At 45.0% G+C, this 18,362-nt stretch overlaps 1 protein-coding gene across 2 annotated transcripts; it reads left to right on the forward strand.

Moving 5' to 3' along the window:
* Nucleotides 1-1,154: 1,154 nt before the first annotated feature.
* On the forward strand, nt 1,155-9,708 carry tab1 (TGF-beta activated kinase 1/MAP3K7 binding protein 1). 2 transcript variants are annotated; one of them, XM_036552669.1, is made up of 12 exons: nt 1,155-1,230; nt 2,360-2,493; nt 3,102-3,255; nt 3,462-3,548; nt 3,999-4,137; nt 5,039-5,155; nt 5,972-6,083; nt 6,563-6,707; nt 7,020-7,233; nt 7,468-7,621; nt 8,938-9,186; nt 9,218-9,708. In XM_036552669.1, exons 1-11 carry the CDS (start codon nt 1,198-1,200, stop codon nt 9,161-9,163), a joined length of 1,515 nt encoding a protein of 504 aa, XP_036408562.1. In that variant the 5' UTR covers nt 1,155-1,197; the 3' UTR covers nt 9,164-9,186; nt 9,218-9,708. The 2 variants fall into 2 exon arrangements, with proteins under 2 accessions (XP_036408562.1, XP_036408563.1); XM_036552670.1 differs by having other exon boundaries at nt 2,363-2,493.
* Nucleotides 9,709-18,362: the final 8,654 nt, after the last annotated feature.

Consider the following 18,362-nt stretch of genomic DNA (forward strand, 5'->3'; position numbering starts at 1 on the left):
AATTACAAATGCTCGGTATGTGGAAACGGAAGAAAACAGTAAGCTACTTACATCTTCAGAGTCGTGCTGCATTTATCAATGATGTACATTCAATTTTTTCCGCATGATAAAGAAGCTAAGTTAACAAAGAACATTTTGATACAAATTCACTTCAGGTTGTTGCTACAACGGATGTTTGTCAAGCTGACCACGTCACAGGGACCTATGTTGTCATAGTTAATTGAAGATGTGGGCATGCCCACCATAGCTACTGTCGCTATGTCGTACGTTCCATAAGTTTTTTTTTCCCCCATGTTGACCACTCGAAAACGGTGGTCAAGCCTTAATCTTAATTCTCTATCTTTTTGAAACAAGCTCGTAAACTATAAGATAATAGCAAGCACATGTAATCGAAGGAGTCCGTTTATATCATTGATTCTTACTTTTCAATAACAATGTTTGTTCAGTTATAGGAATTCCTGTACAGTTAAGCTACATTATTATTATTATTATTATTATTATTATTATTATTAGTAGTAGTAGTAGTAGTAGTAGTAACAGCAGCAGCAGCAGTGGCAGTAGGCTACTAGTGGCGGTGGTAATGCTCCTATTAACAACAAATGTGGATGGTTTAGAAAGAATATGGCAGTTAGGGCCATGATAAAATGCCTCTCTGCTACATTTCGACTTTAAAAACTTTAAGCCTTTAAACTCGACTCCAAATATTTCATCTCAGAATCAATGTTTCTTTTTAAATACCCTAATAGTCGCCGTAGGGCCATACTCAGCGAAAATGAGGAAAATGTTCTGATCACGTAGTCTGCCAATATTTCCACGAGTGGAACGCCACACACTTTTTCATCGTTGTTTTGCATATTCGGGCACAGCCACGTTTGACAACAATATGAGTATTAAACGCCATAACTCAAATTCATAGACATTATAAGTCAAAAGTCCAAAAGTCTTATTAAGTTGAAATTGAAAATGCCGAAGATGAGGTTCGAAAGAACATATTATATTTTATATACCAAACCAAGTTGGTTAAGAAAAAAGCTACACATTAAGTGAACTTGGTGAGATTTGTTTGTTATCCATACGTCTCCACTAGATGGAGACACATCACAAGGAGACCGGTGCCGTAGATGACGCTGTACGGAAAACAACGCAACCAATATGGCAGCGCCCAGGGAAGTCTAACGCTGGTTAGTTCCGCTCAAGATGGCGGCCCAGCGGAGGAGTTTAATGCAAAGCGTAAGAAAAATAGAAAATTTAGTTGTTTTAACTCATGCAATTGGCTTTTGATGGGTATCGAACAGTTGGTTATGGATTTGCGTGTGTTCAGTTTTTTCGCCATGCCTTTTAAATGTACACAATGTGACTTAAAACACACAGCTTAGCAAGCAAGTGTTGTGTTTTTCCTTGTTTTGCCAGTGTTAACGTTAACGCAGGTGCGGCCCTGTTTAGCTAACGCTGAAGTGTTTTAGAGTAGAGCAGTTGACAACTGTTTATTGTCAGATACTACCTATATCATTAATTGCGCTGATCTATATTTATTTGTTGATGTGTCGCCAAATTTGGTAGTGTGGCTGTGTTTTAGCAAGCGAGCTACTGTCATAGCTAGCTAAGTACCTAGTAGTTTTCTAAAAGGTTATTTCAAGAAAAAGATGAAATGGCTAATGATCCTATACAAATTGGCTTGCCAGTTAGCTAGATCTAACGTTAGCTGATTGCTGGTTATTGGAACAGCAGTAGCTTAGACAGTTTAGCTATGTTTAGTAATGAAACTCTGCTCGTCTCATTTTTATTTACAGTAGGACATTCAGAGTGACTTAACGTTTCAACAGAATAAATAATACCAAAGTGAATGGTTGTTACTTGATATTATTGTCATTAATATTTTGTTGTTGCTGTTATATTTCCGTTTCGGGCTGAAGAAGTTATCCATAGGAAGCTAACACCCGTTGTAATGTACTATTTTCACGGAGCGTTGCACTACAAAAACGTGATAACGAAGGTAGCTACCTAGCAAGCTAGTACAGTTCATAATGCATTTCAGAAATATAAAGTTACACTGTCCAGTTTCTTTAATTCATTGAGATTGAGGTAATTCTGTTGTCGGATCAAACTGAAACACTGGGTTGTGTGTGTGTGTGTGTGTGTGTGTGTGTGTATGTGTTTATGCACTTAAATGCACTTGGGCGTAGGCCATATATTATATCTCCAGGTATTTTAAGTGATGAAAAATGAAAGTAGGGCCTTTTGTGCCACTTAATTTATTGAGAATATCCACGTGACTAGATGACGCTCATGCGTTACCCTTCTCCACTAATTGCCGCTTAAGCGTGTGGTGTTTTTTTTTTTTTTTCTTGCTGTGCGCTAGCAGCAGCAGAGCTGGACAGATGACCTCCCGTTGTGCCAGCTGTGTGGAGTGGGCACTGCGGCCAACTGCATGTACAGTCCTGATGGCAAGGGCACCCAGATGCACCCCAATGAGGACGGACACTTCAGATTCAGGTCGGAGACACTGGCGCACAGACACCAACACTCCCTGCCGCTCAAAGCTTAAAAATGTATTTCATACACTAGGTGTCAGAATTATGCTTTTATGTCAGGGCCCACTGTCATTTGTTTCCTTGTTTGACAAACCTCTTGTTTGTCCATGAACAGCAAATATAATTATTCTCCTGCGACAGATTGTTTTGTTGATGTTAATACTTGTATATGATGACCCCCCCACTTCATTATGTTTACATTTACAGCATCGCTTTGTCTCTACTTCTTTCTCTCTCTCTCTGTCTCTCTCTCCCCCCCCCACCTCGCTCTCAGAGTCAGAGTCAGATTTATTGCCCAAGTATGTTAGCACACTCTCTGCCCCATGCAAGAGAACATGTCAGTGTTTCACTCCGTCTTATGTAAAGTCACCCTTGCAAAAAGTTGCTAAACGTAGTGGAATTCCTTTAATGGCAGTGTGTGTGTGTTCATCACTCACAGATCAGCTCACTCTCCTGACACAATCTCCTGTGAACTGGGGGGTGTGAACACAGTCATTTCCTGCTGCCACTCACTGCGAATTGTGATCGGGCCAAGATAACAGAACCACCGCGTTTGTTTTACCCTTTCAGGGGCGATGATGGATGCTTTCTCTACGGGGTGTTCAACGGCTTCGACGGGGGCCGAGTGGCCAACTTTGTGTCCCAGCGTCTGCCGGCGGAGCTGCTGCTGGGGCAGCTCAACTCCAGTCACTCTGACGCTGATGTCAGGAGAATCCTCTTACAGGTGTGGGGAGAGTGACTCCCAGCCAGTCAGTCGGAGAGTACAGGGGCTGTTTATTTATTATGCACATTTATTGCAGATAGGCAGTCAGGTAGCCCAGTGGCCTGAACGTCTTAACGTGTTGAATGAAAGGTCTGTGTGTTGGATCAGGCCAACAGCATGTCGGGATATCATCGTAGTTGTGCTGATCGTATGGTTTTCTCTCTCAGGCCTTCGATGTTGTGGAGAAGAGCTACTTTGAGACCATCGATGACGCACTGGCTGAGAAAGCAAATTTGCAGTCACAGCTGCCTGAGGTAAAGACAGTCTGCAGCATCATGCGGCCAGGTTGCAAGAGCCTAATTCAGCCAAAAAAGGACGGATAAATAGTACACCATGCAGGTGACTCAGGCTAGAAGAGACAGGACCATAATTGGAAGTTTCTATTATGGCCGAGTTAAAGACCAAAACGCTGAACTAGTACTCAACCCTCTATGAAAATGTAGCATCGGCTGGTTGCCATAATTTAGGTGACATGATTAAAGGGTTAAAGTGAATTCAGACCTTGACTAACACGCCTCTTGAAAACAAAGTGTGGCCTAAAAAAGCTTTTGGAGTTGGGTAACAACTGCTGATGAAAGATGACTCACCATCTTCAACAAGACCATTCAGGGCCGAGTGGAAGTCAGCGTGTGACTCCGAACCGCAGTAACCCGTCTCTCTCTCCTTCTCCCCCTCCCTCCCTCCCTCCCTCCCTGCCTCTGAAGGGTGTGCTGTTTCACCAGCTGTCCCCGCAGAATCAGAAGCTGTCTGAGAGGCTGAGCATGCTGGAGCAGGAAGTGTCGGGTGGGGCCACGGCGGTGGTGGCGCTCATCCTGAACAACAAGCTCTATATCGCCAACGTAGGTATGTGCAGCATGCAGGAGGCACGCTCATAGGCGTCGCCCTGATTACACAGCTGTATCACTTTTTTTTTCTGCTCTGCCCTAAAGACGGGACCCTTTAACTAACAACGGGGTTACAACATTAAGCACCTTGTCCAGTGCAGTGGACCCAGCACATTTTTTAGGTGGTGAAACCGAACAGGTTGACCTGGTTCTGTAGCTTAAAGTGAAGGGGAGTGTAGGGAGTACCTGGGTGCACTGGTGATTTATGAGTAGCCTGTGCCATCTGCTCTGTTTGGGGTCTCTGAGATCACTTCCCTCTCATCTTCCAGATGGCTGCTGTCTGAGTGATTGAACTTAGCCTCGTGCATTTCCCAGTGCCGGAGTTTATTCTGGAGTTTATTAATACCAGCAGTCTAGCTTTTTGAAGATGTCAGACCAGAGGATGCAGATAGAAATCTAGCTAGAGGGTTGGGAAGTGCTGAGGACAGAAGGCCCAGCCCGAAGACTTGCAGTGTGCATTGCCTTTACATTTGAGCAATGCATTTAAGCTAGTATTCATGCGTCCCATTCAGTCATGATAGTGGCTTATTCATTGCCTTGAATAACCTCCACTGCCGCCTCCTGAGGAAAGTATACGTAAAGAGTCTTCTGTTTCAGGTGTACCTGTTACGTTTCCACTGTCTGGACAAGGCGTCTTAGACAACATGAAGTTGTATGGACCTGTTTTCTGTAGAAGAGCCAACTCTGGTCTTACACCAGTGTGTTTGCAAGGAGGAATGTGGTCTTTTAATAGGGCCTTAGATCTCAGGGCTGTTTGGCTGTAGAGGAAGGGTGTGGCACTCCGCGTCTTCCTCTATGTGTTTGTGCCTCTGTGTATCTGCGTGCCTCAGTCTAACTCCCTGGGTGTCTTTGTGGGCCAGGTACCAACCGGGCCCTGCTGTGCAAGTCCTCCAGCGACGGTCAGAACCAGGTGATCCAGATCGGCCGGGCCCACACCACGGACAACGAGGACGAGCTCTTGAGGCTGGCCCAGCTGGGTGAGCTCAGTGCTGGGAGGCTGGGATGGCAGCCTTCCTGAGCATTACCCTTTGCCCTGTTATTGCTGTTATCATTTGCCATCATACATATATATTGTCTTAGCAGACACCCATATTCCCTCTGGCTTATGTGGCTTACATACATGTCGCTACCAATGACGTCCAGTTCAGTGGTCGCTACAGCGGTGACCGGAAATGGGAAACCGGAATGGTCGTCATGGCGCCACACATTGTTACACCGCACATAAGGTGGATAGTTCAGATTCTTTGAAGTAGCCAAAAATATTTTTTTTTAATTTAATTTTCTGGGAAAGAAATTCATACATAGGCATCGACTTCACTATTTATATTTGTCTAAGAAACAAATTTCAAGCATTTATGCACAAGTGTTTAGATGATAATGTCTTTTAATGCATGTTTCCCGTTGTCTTAATCAGGTGTGTCCAAACTTTTGACTGATACTGTATGTATTGTCTTAGCAGACACCCTTATCGAGAGCAGCTTATGTTGCCTACATTTTTACATGTTATCCAGTTATACGGCTGGATATTTACAGAGGCAATTCTTGTTATGCACCTTGCTCAAGGGTAGAACAGTAGTGCCTCAAGTTTGGTATTCAAACTGCAACCTGTGAGCAATAGGCCCACCTCCGCACCACACCACAACACATTGTTGCCCTACTCATGTGGTTCGCGTCCCACCTGTGATTCATCCCTCCCATGTTTCTGTGCACTGTGACTGGAGGGTAATGAAAGGAAGTGCTTTGCTGAGGTGAATCGTTTTTTTTTTTTTTTTTTACTCATTTTGAACGAGCAGGCCTGGACACCTCCCGTCTGCGCCAGGCCGGGCCCATCTCGGGTCAGAGCAGCACCAGGAGGATCGGGGACTACAAGGTTAAGTTCAACTACACAGACATCGACATTCTCAGGTGAGTTCCAGGGTAGGGCACCTTCAGCAGAAAGGTCCGCCAGATGGCCTGTATTGATGATTACTAGTAGGATGCTTCAGTAGGACTTCTTGTGTGTCCATACTTCCATGTCTCTCTGTGCAGTGTTTAGATGGTATGTGGTAAAAGCTTCTGTGGAGCAGTGAGTTAACTGTGGCTTTCCTTTGCTGAGTCATCGATGGGTAACTGTAGTCCCACAGGGTTCGTATTCACAGTATACAGTATGTCAGCCATCCTTCATGAAACCGATGGCCAGCTGAAAGCAAGAGCAGTTTTTACTCTCAGCCTGCTTGAAATTGTAAATTTTTCTGTGTGTGTGTGTGTTTGTTTTTTTAAATGGTGGACCATGAAGCCTAAGCATTATCCTTGAATTTGTGAATGTTTCTCATGTTGCCTCAGACTGTTTAATTCTTACTCAAACACTTTCTCACACTTTCTCCCTCTGTCATTCCTGTTAACAGTGCAGCCAAAAACAAGCCTATCATAGCAGAGCCTGAGATCCATGGTGGCCATCCACTCGAGGGTGTGTCGGGGTTCCTGCTGCTCATGTCTGAGGGACTGATCAAGGCCCTCGAGGCCGCCCATGGCCCTGAGCAGGCCAATCAGGTGCGTTCTCTCACATTCACGAGGCTTACTCCTTCTGTGTGTGTAATTATTAACTCTTTTCATGAGCATTTTAGGTTTTACAAAGGCAGGCTAGGTTAACCCAACAGGGAGTGTTCCTACGGAGGTAAAAGGCATCTATAAACCTTGTAGGGACACTGTGGAAATGCTTGAATGTGCACAGGGCTCATTTTCAGGTTTATGTTCAGTTTAATGAAGGCCACTGACATTTCCTAAAAGGTAGGCCTGCAGGTGGTCTTTCTTTGGAGAGGGGACCTTGACCCCGCCCTCTCTCTCTCATACACCCAAACTCAGGAGATGGTGGCGATCGTCGCCGCGGAGCTGGCTCAGCAGAGCAACCTGGAGGTGGTGGCCCAGGCCGTGGTGGACAGGGTGAAGCGGCTTCACCACGACGTTTTCGCCAGCGGGCGCCAGCGGGCGGCGCACTGCTCCCGGCACGAGGACATGACCCTGCTCATACGCACCCTCAACTACCCCCTGGCCGACAGCGCGCTCACCCCGACCCAGGGTAACGCACTGCCGCTCGAGCTGGCTCAGAGCGCCTCTCTGAGTGTGTCGTGTGCCGCATCGTCTGTATGCGTGCGCGCGTTCTTGTCTGTTTGTCCTGTCTTCTTTTTGTCTGCAGTCTTTTCTGCAAAACAGCTGGTTTAACAAAGTCACACCAAAGAAAAACGTTTGATTGACTGACGGTGTGAGTGCATCAGCCTTGTACCACTTCCTGTTGTGTCTTTTGTGGTGCCAGGGGGCCGGATCTACCCAGTATCGGTGCCGTACTCCAACAGTCAGAGCACCAGCAAGACCAGCGTCACCCTCTCCCTGGTTATGCCCTCTCAGAGCACTCTCACCAACGGGACCAACACCGCCTCCACGCAGGACGAAGGCACCCCAACGCCAAGGTGCTTGTCGCTCCATCTTATTCCCCTGCCATTTGGAAGCTGTTTCCTGTTTGTATGTGTGTGTGTTTCCTGCTCATCTGACACACTAACGGATGAGTGCACTTGTCAGAGCCACCTGTATCACGGCTTTCATTACTCCTTGAGGTCTTGTGCTTGTGCTTGCGCTTGCGCTCCATTTGCCAGAGCATCGTTTTCACATCTTAAAGATTCATTCTCTGATGTTCATTAAGGGTCCAACCTTCTCTGAAATTCCCTATAACCGTACGTTTTTTTTTTTTTTTTTGCCTGGACCTGCTCTCAGTTCTTTGAGCACAAACCAGCTCTTGTTTGTCCGTGAGTAGGAAGTATCAATGCTCTCCTACTGAGCAGTATGTTGTTGGGAGCTGGTATTTACTTGTGATGAAACCACCCCATCTCATGTTTCCATGCAGCGGCGCAACCGTTTTCTCCTTCCCCATTGTTGTTCACAGCTCACTTTCTATTTCACTGTGTCACTACTGTAATGTGCTGTAATAGAGACAGTATTTCCTCCGCTTGCTACATAATGTGATGAAAGCTAGAAAGGCTTTCTCTCTCTCTCTCTCTCTCTCTCTCTCTCTCTCTCGTGCTGTAATGTTGTAGCATAATTAATACTTGCTGGGTCTAATGATTGTCTCCACTGGGCTATCCGTGGCCTGTCCTAGCTAGACTGGACAGATGTTCATTCAGACGGGTTAGGTAATTGTCTCCATTGTATGTATGAGTCGCATTTTATAAAAAACCAGCACAGCAGGCAATGACAAATACAGACTGGGTAGCGTGTTTGCTTAGTCATTATCTGATCAAGAACTATTGTGTTGTGTCTTAGCTCTTGTAATTTACTCGATATAAGGGTTCACTAGTGTATTTAGACTATAAACTAAACAGTGTGGATATTGAACCAGGTTTGTGTAGCTGGTTGTCGCTGTTTGCACAGAGAAACTAATGTTAATGTTTGTCATACATTACGGATAAGTATTCATTATATATATTTACATGAGCGTGTATCTTGGTTGCTTTATTTGAGTTATAACCCAGCTAACATGGCCACGCCCACTTTTAGTCTTTCATCACTGACACCCCCCTCTCGGAGTTCTTTGTCTGAGGAAGTGAAAGCTGTTCGGGTTGTTGACATTACAGACATGTTCAGAGGGATAGGAATGACAATTGAGGCACTCACAATTGTGTCAGATAGCCTGAAGTCAGTTTGTAACCTAATCAGTACAGACGACGCACTAGTATTTCCTGCTCTTCGGACTTTGGAATGATGGTTAAAACCTGTTCCCCTCCCTTTACAGCCAGAGTCCCACAGCCACCCTGCAGTCCACCAACACCCACACCCAGAGCTCCAGCTCCAGCTCCGGGGACGGAGGCAGCCTCTTCCGGCAGAGGGGCAGCCAGGCGGCACAGCCGGACGAAACTGGCAGGGTGCAGCCTTACGTGGACTTCACCCAGTTCTACAGACTGTGGGGGGCAGACCACTGTGACAGCCAGAGCACGCAGGGGGGGCTGGGCCCACAGTGAAGGGGTGTGAAGCAGGGAGGGAGGTTTTGGGTTGGGGTGGGGGGGGGGGGGGAGGTTTATGCTTTGGTGGCGTGGAAGATTTTGAGCAGGGGGAAGAGGCAAAGTGGAGGGATGAGACAGGATGAGGAAAACGAGGTAAGAAATACAGAGCCAACTGCATGTGTGAGTGAACTTAACAGGGACCATGTATTCCCCTGTCTGTTTCTCCGTCCAATACCCAAGTGAGTTCTGTGTTTTTCCTGTTTTAGGGGGGGCGGGTGGTTGACATACTGTATTGTCGGGCCAGGGTCTTGATTGGAACAGAGGACGCATTTCTCAGTTTGTTAAATCTACGCTGATTGTGTATATGTATGCTGTCTGCCTGCGGCGAGCAGAATAAAGTGGGGGAAAAAATATCAATGTTATTTTAGTGTTTCTATTTAGCAGAAAACATGACTTCCTATTACTTAGTGTGCAGTGACTTTAAAATCAATCAAACCTGGAATGCTGGAATGTCAGTGGAAACATTTAAAACAAATTTAGTCGTGAGACAAAGCATTTAAACATTTAAAGGAAATTAAAGGTGTATATATATTTATGCAGGACACCTATACCATACAGCAATTATTAAAGTCTGGGTCTCTTCTAAACACCGCAATAAATTACTAGGACTACACAGAAAAAAGGTTTCTACTTTCCTTATTAACATGTTGCAGCAAGTATAAGTCTATTTTATAATTTCACTGAATTATTGTTTACCTTTGAAGTCAAAGTAATTTTAGGTAAAGCATTAAGTTAGTGTGGTGGGTGTTTTCTATCAGGGATCCTAGACAGAGATTCAGGTAGAGGAAATGACCACCGGTTTTAGGAAAGCTGATCAGATGAGGAAAAATGTAGTCATGGAACAATGACAGAAAATATCTTAACCACAACATTACTGTAACATTACTGCAGCAGATGTGGACATGAGTTCATAAAACAGAATGAGGCGTGCCAAATTTGTAATATATGATTATTATACAGGTCAGCAAAAAGGTTTTTTTTTTTAAACTATTTCAGAGTATACTGACTTTTGAAAACTGGTGTACAAGAAAACATCATACAGTTTTTTTTTTTTTTAAAGGTGGAGTGTTGCTTAACCATTCCTATTAGGTAGTTGTGACTGAAACGATAGCAACACATTATATTTTAAATTACTCTTCTCCACCCTCCATTACAGACCTTTATAGGGTTAAAGTGCCACTATCTGAGACTTCTTGTATGACATAAAGCCGTTAAACACAGCACATAATTAAGGATATGCATTTGCTGACACTTGGGTGTTTTGCTTGTAACCTTGACCCTGTGATCAGTGCTTACAGCTATGTTTGTTATTACATTCTAATTCACCAGTGCCATAAATGTGTGCCTGGTGACACTAGCAGCATGCAATTTCCTGCATCATCCTGCATCATCAAAAAGAATGGAATGGAAACATTTCAGTGAGAGCGTAAACAGCCAGGGAGACCTGAAATATAAAGCTGGCACACCGCAACGGCTTTGGCTCTGTGCCACACCGTGTTCACTTTACCCTTGCAGATGAGCTGCCTGCTCTGTTAACAGCAGGGGCCTGGGTAGATCTGATCTTCACTTTCACATACGAATTCACATCTTCACATACGAATGCTTTTATCTAGCTCTGCATCATCGCTATGTGAATTTAATGGATTTTAAGGGCCCCTAGAAATCTTGTGGGCTGATTCTGATTAAAATACCTCAGCCTGTCCTTCTCTAACCTTGGCTTAGTGCTTGCTCGCAAAGGGTCTATGGGTCTAGTGTTTGTTTCATTGCATTACGTTATTGGCTTCTAACAGGCACTTCTTACCCAGAGTGACTTGCATAGATTACAGTTTCTTTCTTTTTTTTTTTTTGAAAATCCATTTATACAGCTGGATATTTACTGAGGCAATTCTGGGTTAATTACCTTGCCCAAGGGTACAGCAGCAGTTCCCTAGCAGAGGATCGACCCAGCAACATTTTGGTTACAAGCCCTGCTCCTTAACACTATGCTACATTGCCACCTCCTCAGACAGTAAGGGGTTTTCAATGTAGCTGTTTTGGTCAGATGCACAGTATACTGTACATCCAAAGACAGGCGGCATTCTGTTCCCACACAGTATATGTATGTTAGGTATAGATTTAGTGTTTTGCCGTTAGATTGATTAATTGATTGATTTAACTTGGATAGATACACTTATGCTCTATTATGCTGGAAGTCACTCTGGATAAGAACATCCGCTAAATGCATGTTAAGTAATTTAATTGCCTGTGCAGGACTGTGATGTGCTCATTGACTGACTTGCATAAGCGCTGCATCACCCCATTGTACAGAGAGGTGACTGGGAACAGGTGTGGGTCATTTACTCTGTTCAGTGTCAAACCCCTCCTTATCAAGGAAACAATACCAGCATGACAGCAGTTTCTTAGATGGCTAAGACCACAGCCAACAGTCAATTAATCAGAAGTCCACTGATGGGCCACCTTTTTAAGATGGTGACAACCCCTTGCTCCGTCTGCGTTTGGCCTGGATGCTTTTATTTTATTAAATTAAAGACGTCTCTTAGCATTCTTGTAAGAGTCAATTTCTTGGTGAAATCAGTTGTCTTTGCGTAGGTTACGTACTGTTAGAAGTTCGACATGTGCGGTCAGACCAAAGCTATGACGTGTGAACACAGCTTTGTAGACCTTCATATATTTCTTTAAAAACACAACGAGAAACTGAACATAATGATGAATTTAAGATAGCATCAACAAGCAAAAGGAAAATATGTGCAGTGGAAGAGGCATGATTCCAATGTAGAGAAAATCGCTTTCCGGTCGTTTCTTTTTTTTTTTCCACGAACTGCATAGGTCCCAACTTGATAAGAGGCTGATCCGAATAATCCAGTTGATGACAGCATTATTATTCACTGCTGGTACAGCGAGAAATAACCTGCATTTCTCAGAACGTTTCGCGCTGCCGCTACGCATTGTTCGTGCTGCATCCGCGTCTCTATTAGGATATGCGAACCGTTAACGGGGAGGAGCTGTCACCTCCTGCGCACATCGCCCCTTCCCCCTTTCTCCCTTTTCTTTTGGTCATATGGGAGACAGAATATACATGATATGCAATATATGGTGATATGTGTTTTATTCTGTCTGTATATAAGTGTGTGTGTGTGTGTGTGTGTGTGTGTGTGGGGGGGGGGGGGGGGGGGGGGGTGAATTTGAAACGGGAAAGGCGTCATGATCATCGCAGACAACACTTTGACGACTTTCTCACACACGGAGTTGGTTCATAATTACGGTGGAAGGAGTGGGGGCGGCGAAATGCGAAAGCGTCGAAACCGCTGTGCCCAGCTAACAACAACGGCTGAGCAGGGGGCGCAAGTGATTTCACTGTTCCTTTTATGATCAAGTTCCTCTATATTTATTGCGTAAACAAGTGATTCAGTTGCAGATTGCATGACAGGATACCGAAAACGCGTCCTTTTGATACCAGTGAGGCAGGGTACAAATTCATTTTAGAATTCCCGCTTGGAAGGGGCAGACCGACCGATGGAGTATGCGGTTGATTGACGGACTAGATGCTTCTCTGTGCCTGGGAAGAAATATGTACTCGCCCCTGAAGGGTTTACGGCAAAGACGTGGCTATGAAACAGCACGATAAGATAACTGTCTTTAAAGGGAACATCACACACCGGCATCCTGCAACCCAGCGGTGAAACGCCAAAATGGAAAAGTCGGTAGCTCTTTTCTACTCGGCGACTGCGAGAAGACTGTCTTGTCCGCAATGAACGCTTGATACATCATCCACAGGCGATGGGTAAGTGTTGTTCTTACGATAAGGATGGATACGAAGCTTGATTTTTTTTTTATTTCTATGGTCGAACTGTGTGTGTGCGTTTGCCTGATAGTATGAAACGGGGAATTGGAGCCAGATAAGTGTGGGCTGAATGTGGCTATCTAGCAGTAATCACTGTACAGTAATTGTGTCCAGTTGCTTGTTGCTAATGCATATTTGTAACGCGTTACAACATGTTTTAAAACAGCATCGTGGGAATAGTCACAGTGTTGCAGATGACGCGGTATAGTGTGTAGGATACATGTTTTTTGTCATTTTATATAAGTAATCACAGTGGAGGATAGGGTGCAACGCCTCCCACGTTGTATATGTAAGTATAACCCTGTTTTAAACCCGCGTACCCTAGGCAAGTCTCGCCATGACTGTTACATGGTACTGAAGCAGTGGACGTTTTGACTGTTTCTTTTTATGTGAACGCTTTCCAAATCTTCCTGGGCTATCTAAGGTCTCGACGCACGTGAAATTTCCAGAAACGCCGGGGATCCTACGGTAAAAACACACCAAAAGAATACCCCCCCCCCCACACACACACACACACACACACACACAACACGCATCGGCGAGACCGAGCATATCATAAGAGAAAACATTTACATTGAAAAGCCAACAGATTTTCCACGGAGACGGTCTCCTGTAGTAGGGGCGGGACAGTTGCAGTTGTTGGTACGAAAACCAATGTGTCTGCTGATGCACGGTGTCAATTCTGTGCTGTCAGTTGTGTATCTGCGCAGTCTCACGTGCCGTCCGACTGCTTAGAAGGGGTGTTTAGAAGTATTCCCCCAGAATTTCAGTAACATTGCTGTTTTGCAGTGTAAAAATGCCACTCGAATTGTATTTAACTTTGACCACTAATATTCCCTTTGCAATTTACTTAAAATTCATAGTAGTTCAGCTGAGCGCGATATTCGTTGCCACGAGATTCTGCTACCGTAAATCAGCGTGGTGAGTTTGAGGTCTGCTTTATGGATAAATGGTCATGTTGAATTGCTTATGAAATAATTAACCCTTTCTGGCGAAGATTTGCACATCTTCTGTCAGAGTAATGCAGAGGTTAACAGGAAGCAGCACCTGTACATCAGCAGTGCATTGTTTTTTTTTTTGTTGTTTTTTTTTTACTACATGGAGGTGTCTATTTCGTCATATCCATTGAACCAAAGTCTCCGGCTGTCTTTCAAGAAAGAACTTGTTGGGACTATTTAAGAAAGGCATGCAAGTGAGAAAACAGGCTAGGTAATGGCAGACCATTTTAGCACAGTTTAGGTCTGACTGTCATTAGAGATGGCGGTTTTGGACAGTCCTCCAGTGGGCAACTGTGGAATTGATGGAGTGAAAGGTTGACTGAAAGTTTTTAAGTGAGTGGTCAAAGCATGTGTTACCACCTCAGGATGCAGCTGTGATAATTACTATGCATCTTAGAAACATTTTTTCTAACTCACCCAGAGGCGTACAAAGCTCAGGGACATACAGAAACGCTTACCTGTTATACCAAGCCACCTCCATTTTAGTTTCTTTCGGTAACAAGGTCTCTGTGGATGGATCAGAGGAAGATTCTTGTTCTTCAGTTGTTGTTTTTTCCGCTCTTGCCCAAACCATGTCTTCACCTTAAATAGGGTGACCATACGTCCTCTTTTTCCCCGGACATGTCCACTTCCATTTTTTAGGTCCCAAAACGAGGACATGTCCGGGAAAAAGAAGAAGGAAGTATGGTCACCCTATTTAAGGTGAAGACATGGTTTGGGCGAGAGAGGAAAAAACAACAACTGAAGAAACAAGAATCTTCCCCTTGCATACCTTTATGCTTTTGTCTTAACGCCATTGTGCTTTTTTTAACTCACCTCTCACTGCTTTGCGCAAGAAGCAGCTGTTTGGAGCATGTTGATGATTGGTAATTTTCCATTAGTTGTCAGCAGTTGTCTTCAGCTCGGCTCGCAAAAACTTGGCGTTGAGCGGCATTCTGCCGAAACGCCTGACAGGCTGGAAGCTGGTAGTCGCAAGAGCAGAATTTTTGTTGCACAACAGCACCTGACCCACTGGGCAATGGAAAGCCGATAAGCGTTCAATCATAGAATTTCGTCAAGAGACAGAGGGAATTTATAAAGACGAGAAGGTCGAGAAACATCAAAAAGAAATGAGGATGACCAACAGTTTTTTGAAGACTATATTTGTTTAGGAGCAGCTATGTTTTTGTGTTCTCGGTGCATGGTTACCTGTGAGACATTTCTTAAACAAGCAGCACTATGAACCCATCAGCAGTGTTGGAATTGTCGTGCAGGAAAATGTTCAACGATTACCAACTCAGGAATTATAAACCTGTCACGGCATTTTGCAGTTCACTTATGAAATAACGCAAATAATTCTTTATAATGAGATCATATTAATGTGAACAGAAATATTAATGGGTTAAAACTTATGTGACCATGTGGGATTGATTGCGTCCATCCGTAGGTTCCGCGTAAAGCAGGAACAGTAAAATGAAGAATAAATTTGATGATGCGTGTCAGTGTGTGTGTCTTCATGTGCATTTCCATGTATGCGCATATGAGTGTGGATGTGTGTGTATGTATGTATTTGTGTGTGCATGCGTATGTGCATGTGTGCGCATTTGTTTGTATGTGTGTGCATGTGCTTGTGTGCGTATGTGCATGTATTTGTGTCTGTATGTGTGTATGCATGTGTGTGAGTGTGTGTGTGTGTGCGTGTGCGCGTGTACATACTGGAAGCCCGTGGTGTGCGTGCCTCCCTCTCAGGTCTGTACAGGCTGAGACTCTGTGTTAGGATGAGGTGCCCATGTGCCGCTGGCACAGCCAGGCAGTGCCACATTGACCCAGTTCACTCCGCCTGGCATCTCTGCCTGAGTGCACAGATTAGCAATGGCATAAATCACCAGGGACACCAGTGGGCATCTGCTGGGGACTCTTTGCAAGCCAATCATTTCTAGTTAGTGTATGGGGGGGGGGGGGGGGCAGTTTACATTAGGATTATTTTAGACATTAATCTCTGTTTGGAGAATGCCACTGTCAACTGGCGCCCCCAGCACGCTGGGCTTCCAAAAACCATCTAAGCAAAGCGTGGTCCTTGGTCTGTCTACATTCCTTTTTCACATCTGAGGTCCGTTTTAAAATTCTTCACGCGTCCCGGGTTCGAAGCTGTACCTCTTGCACCGTCCAGCCCAGGCTGTTTGTTGTCCCTGCCGTGTACAGGCTAAATGGGCGGATGTTCTCTGCCTTTGATCTGCCTTCTGATCCATCTCTCACGGTCATTCCGATGGGTGCCCTTTCATCTCAGACTTTCGGCTGATCTGACGGGGCATCTCGCTGATGAGGCCCGGGCACGTGCCGCAGTGAGAAACCTCCACAGAACAGCACGTGTAAGAGGCTTAAGTGTCGGTGCTCTGCAGGTTTTCACTCGTCTCACGATCTCCACATGCAGAGTGGAGAAGCTAAAGAAGATTTGCCCTGATTTAGGAAAGGAAAACAAGGGTATGCAATTCAGATGCGTGACCCCATTCGCTTACATACTCTAGGTGTTGCTGTACAGTGTGGACGCCATAGCTTGCAGCCTACAATACCTGCAATGAGGTAATCAACTATCTTGCAGTGTGTGTGTGTGTGTGTGTGTGTGAGAGGGAGAGAGAAGGATACTCATTTCTTTTATCCCTTGCTGAAGTGTGGGCTCTGACACAGTTCCACCAGGTCCTTTTCTCATTGCACAAAGGGCCTGGTTCCCTGAAGGAACGTCCACCCTCGTGATCCCTCCCAGTTCCAAGGGATCGGTTTACAGGCCGGGGCGGACACCACCCTGTCACTCTCAGTCGCTTCCCTGTCCCAAACGAGAGAGGCAGATCGTTCAGTGCCACGGCTGGGGACGTGCGCGTTGGCGCCATCACAAGAACCCCCAGCGGAAGTGACAAAGAGGGGCACCAGGAGTAGCGGTGGGGTCCCCACAGAGTTGCAAGGGAGGAACCGGGGTCAGAAGCTCCTCTGCGGTTTTTTTTTTTGCGCCGACTGCACCTGTTATCCTTGAGTGGGGCTCTCGGCTGGAGACTGGATGCAAGTCCAAGTAACACAGCGAGCAGCGCGGTGTCTCAGCGAGGTGTAGCCTCGATCTGGCAGGGTTTTGGAGAGGGGGTGGTTCCGCAGACTCACCCGACAGCATCTGTGTTAGTGGGAGAAAGGGACATTTGACGTAAGCTGTTGCGCATGGGAAGAGCGGGCGCCATGGGGAGCCTAATTCTTTGTGGGAGGTGAGTTTTGAATCCCTCCTTTCATACAAATGCGGAGAAAAAGACCCGCACCCAGTCAACGTCCCAAACTCATTTGCATTGCAGAGCTGTGAACAAACTGAACTTTAATCCATGTAGGTAGAGCACACTGTGTGACTATGTTAGACATAGGTCATTCGTACCATAGTCACTGAAGAATGCAACCAAACAGGATGGCTAAAGAAACGTGAATGGTTTGCCCTAGTTAGCAAGATAGAAGTGTTTCAATCCCCCCCATGTGTCTCTTCTGGTTAGAAGCATATTCCTGTGCTAAAGAGTCCTACCTTCACAGGCCTCGGAATGTCTCCCGCACCAGACGGTAAGATCAAGATTGTCACAGCTTTGATAGGCATTCTCTGATAAGTGATCTGTTACAAAAAAAGTATATATCAGGATATGGTAAAATGTGAAATCCTGAGTAATCTGTGAATGAACATTGCATATATGAGTCGCAGCTCTATGACAGATAGGCAGTGAAAGAATTAAGTGTCATAATATAGGATTGTGATGGCTTCAGAGTTGATATGACCGTGCCGGTTCCTTACTTTTCCCTACTTACACTGCGCTTCCATGTAATTGTACTCTAAACAGATATGGCAACAGAAGCCAAAGGGGGTTTTATTTTACCATGGAGTGATTTTGCCTTATTACGTTTATATCCTGTTAGTTTCCATTTTAATGGTTATTATTTCGGAGCTCCTGCTGCCCAGGTGTGTAAAGACTCTTGTTGAATAGAATTCTCTGAATGAACTTTGGCAAGATCACATCGTTGTCCAGTGAATTATTTATATACACAGAATGCCATCCAATCTACATTACATTTACATTTATTTCTTTGGCAGACGCTTTTATCTAAAGCAAATTAGAGGTGAGGCAGAGTACAACACAAGGAAAAGCCAAGTAAGGAGTCAACAATATTAGAAGAGCTGCAAGACCAGGTTTCCATAGCTGGCCAAACGAAGTTTAAGACATAAGAAATTGCTTTTGGTGGTTGTGTTTCAGGTGAGCGCTGAAGAGCTGTGTCTTCAGATGTTAATGGCCAACAATGTAGCAGCTCAACAGTGCACCTGTCAAGC

The sequence above is a fragment of the Megalops cyprinoides genome, chromosome 19, assembly GCF_013368585.1.
Source record: "Megalops cyprinoides isolate fMegCyp1 chromosome 19, fMegCyp1.pri, whole genome shotgun sequence".
Classification (NCBI taxonomy): Eukaryota; Metazoa; Chordata; class Actinopteri; order Elopiformes; family Megalopidae; genus Megalops; species Megalops cyprinoides.

What these genes read in the sequence shown, in the direction of transcription:
- tab1 (XM_036552669.1), top strand. Translation starts at nt 1,198, where the DNA reads ATGGCGGCCCAGCGGAGGAGTTTAATGCAAAGC. An exon ending in GACGGACACTTCAGATTCAG is followed by an intron (nt 2,494 to 3,101) that starts GTCGGAGACACT and finishes TTACCCTTTCAG; the next exon opens with GGGCGATGATGGATGCTTTC. An exon ending in TCAGGAGAATCCTCTTACAG is followed by an intron (nt 3,256 to 3,461) that starts GTGTGGGGAGAG and finishes TTTCTCTCTCAG; the next exon opens with GCCTTCGATGTTGTGGAGAA.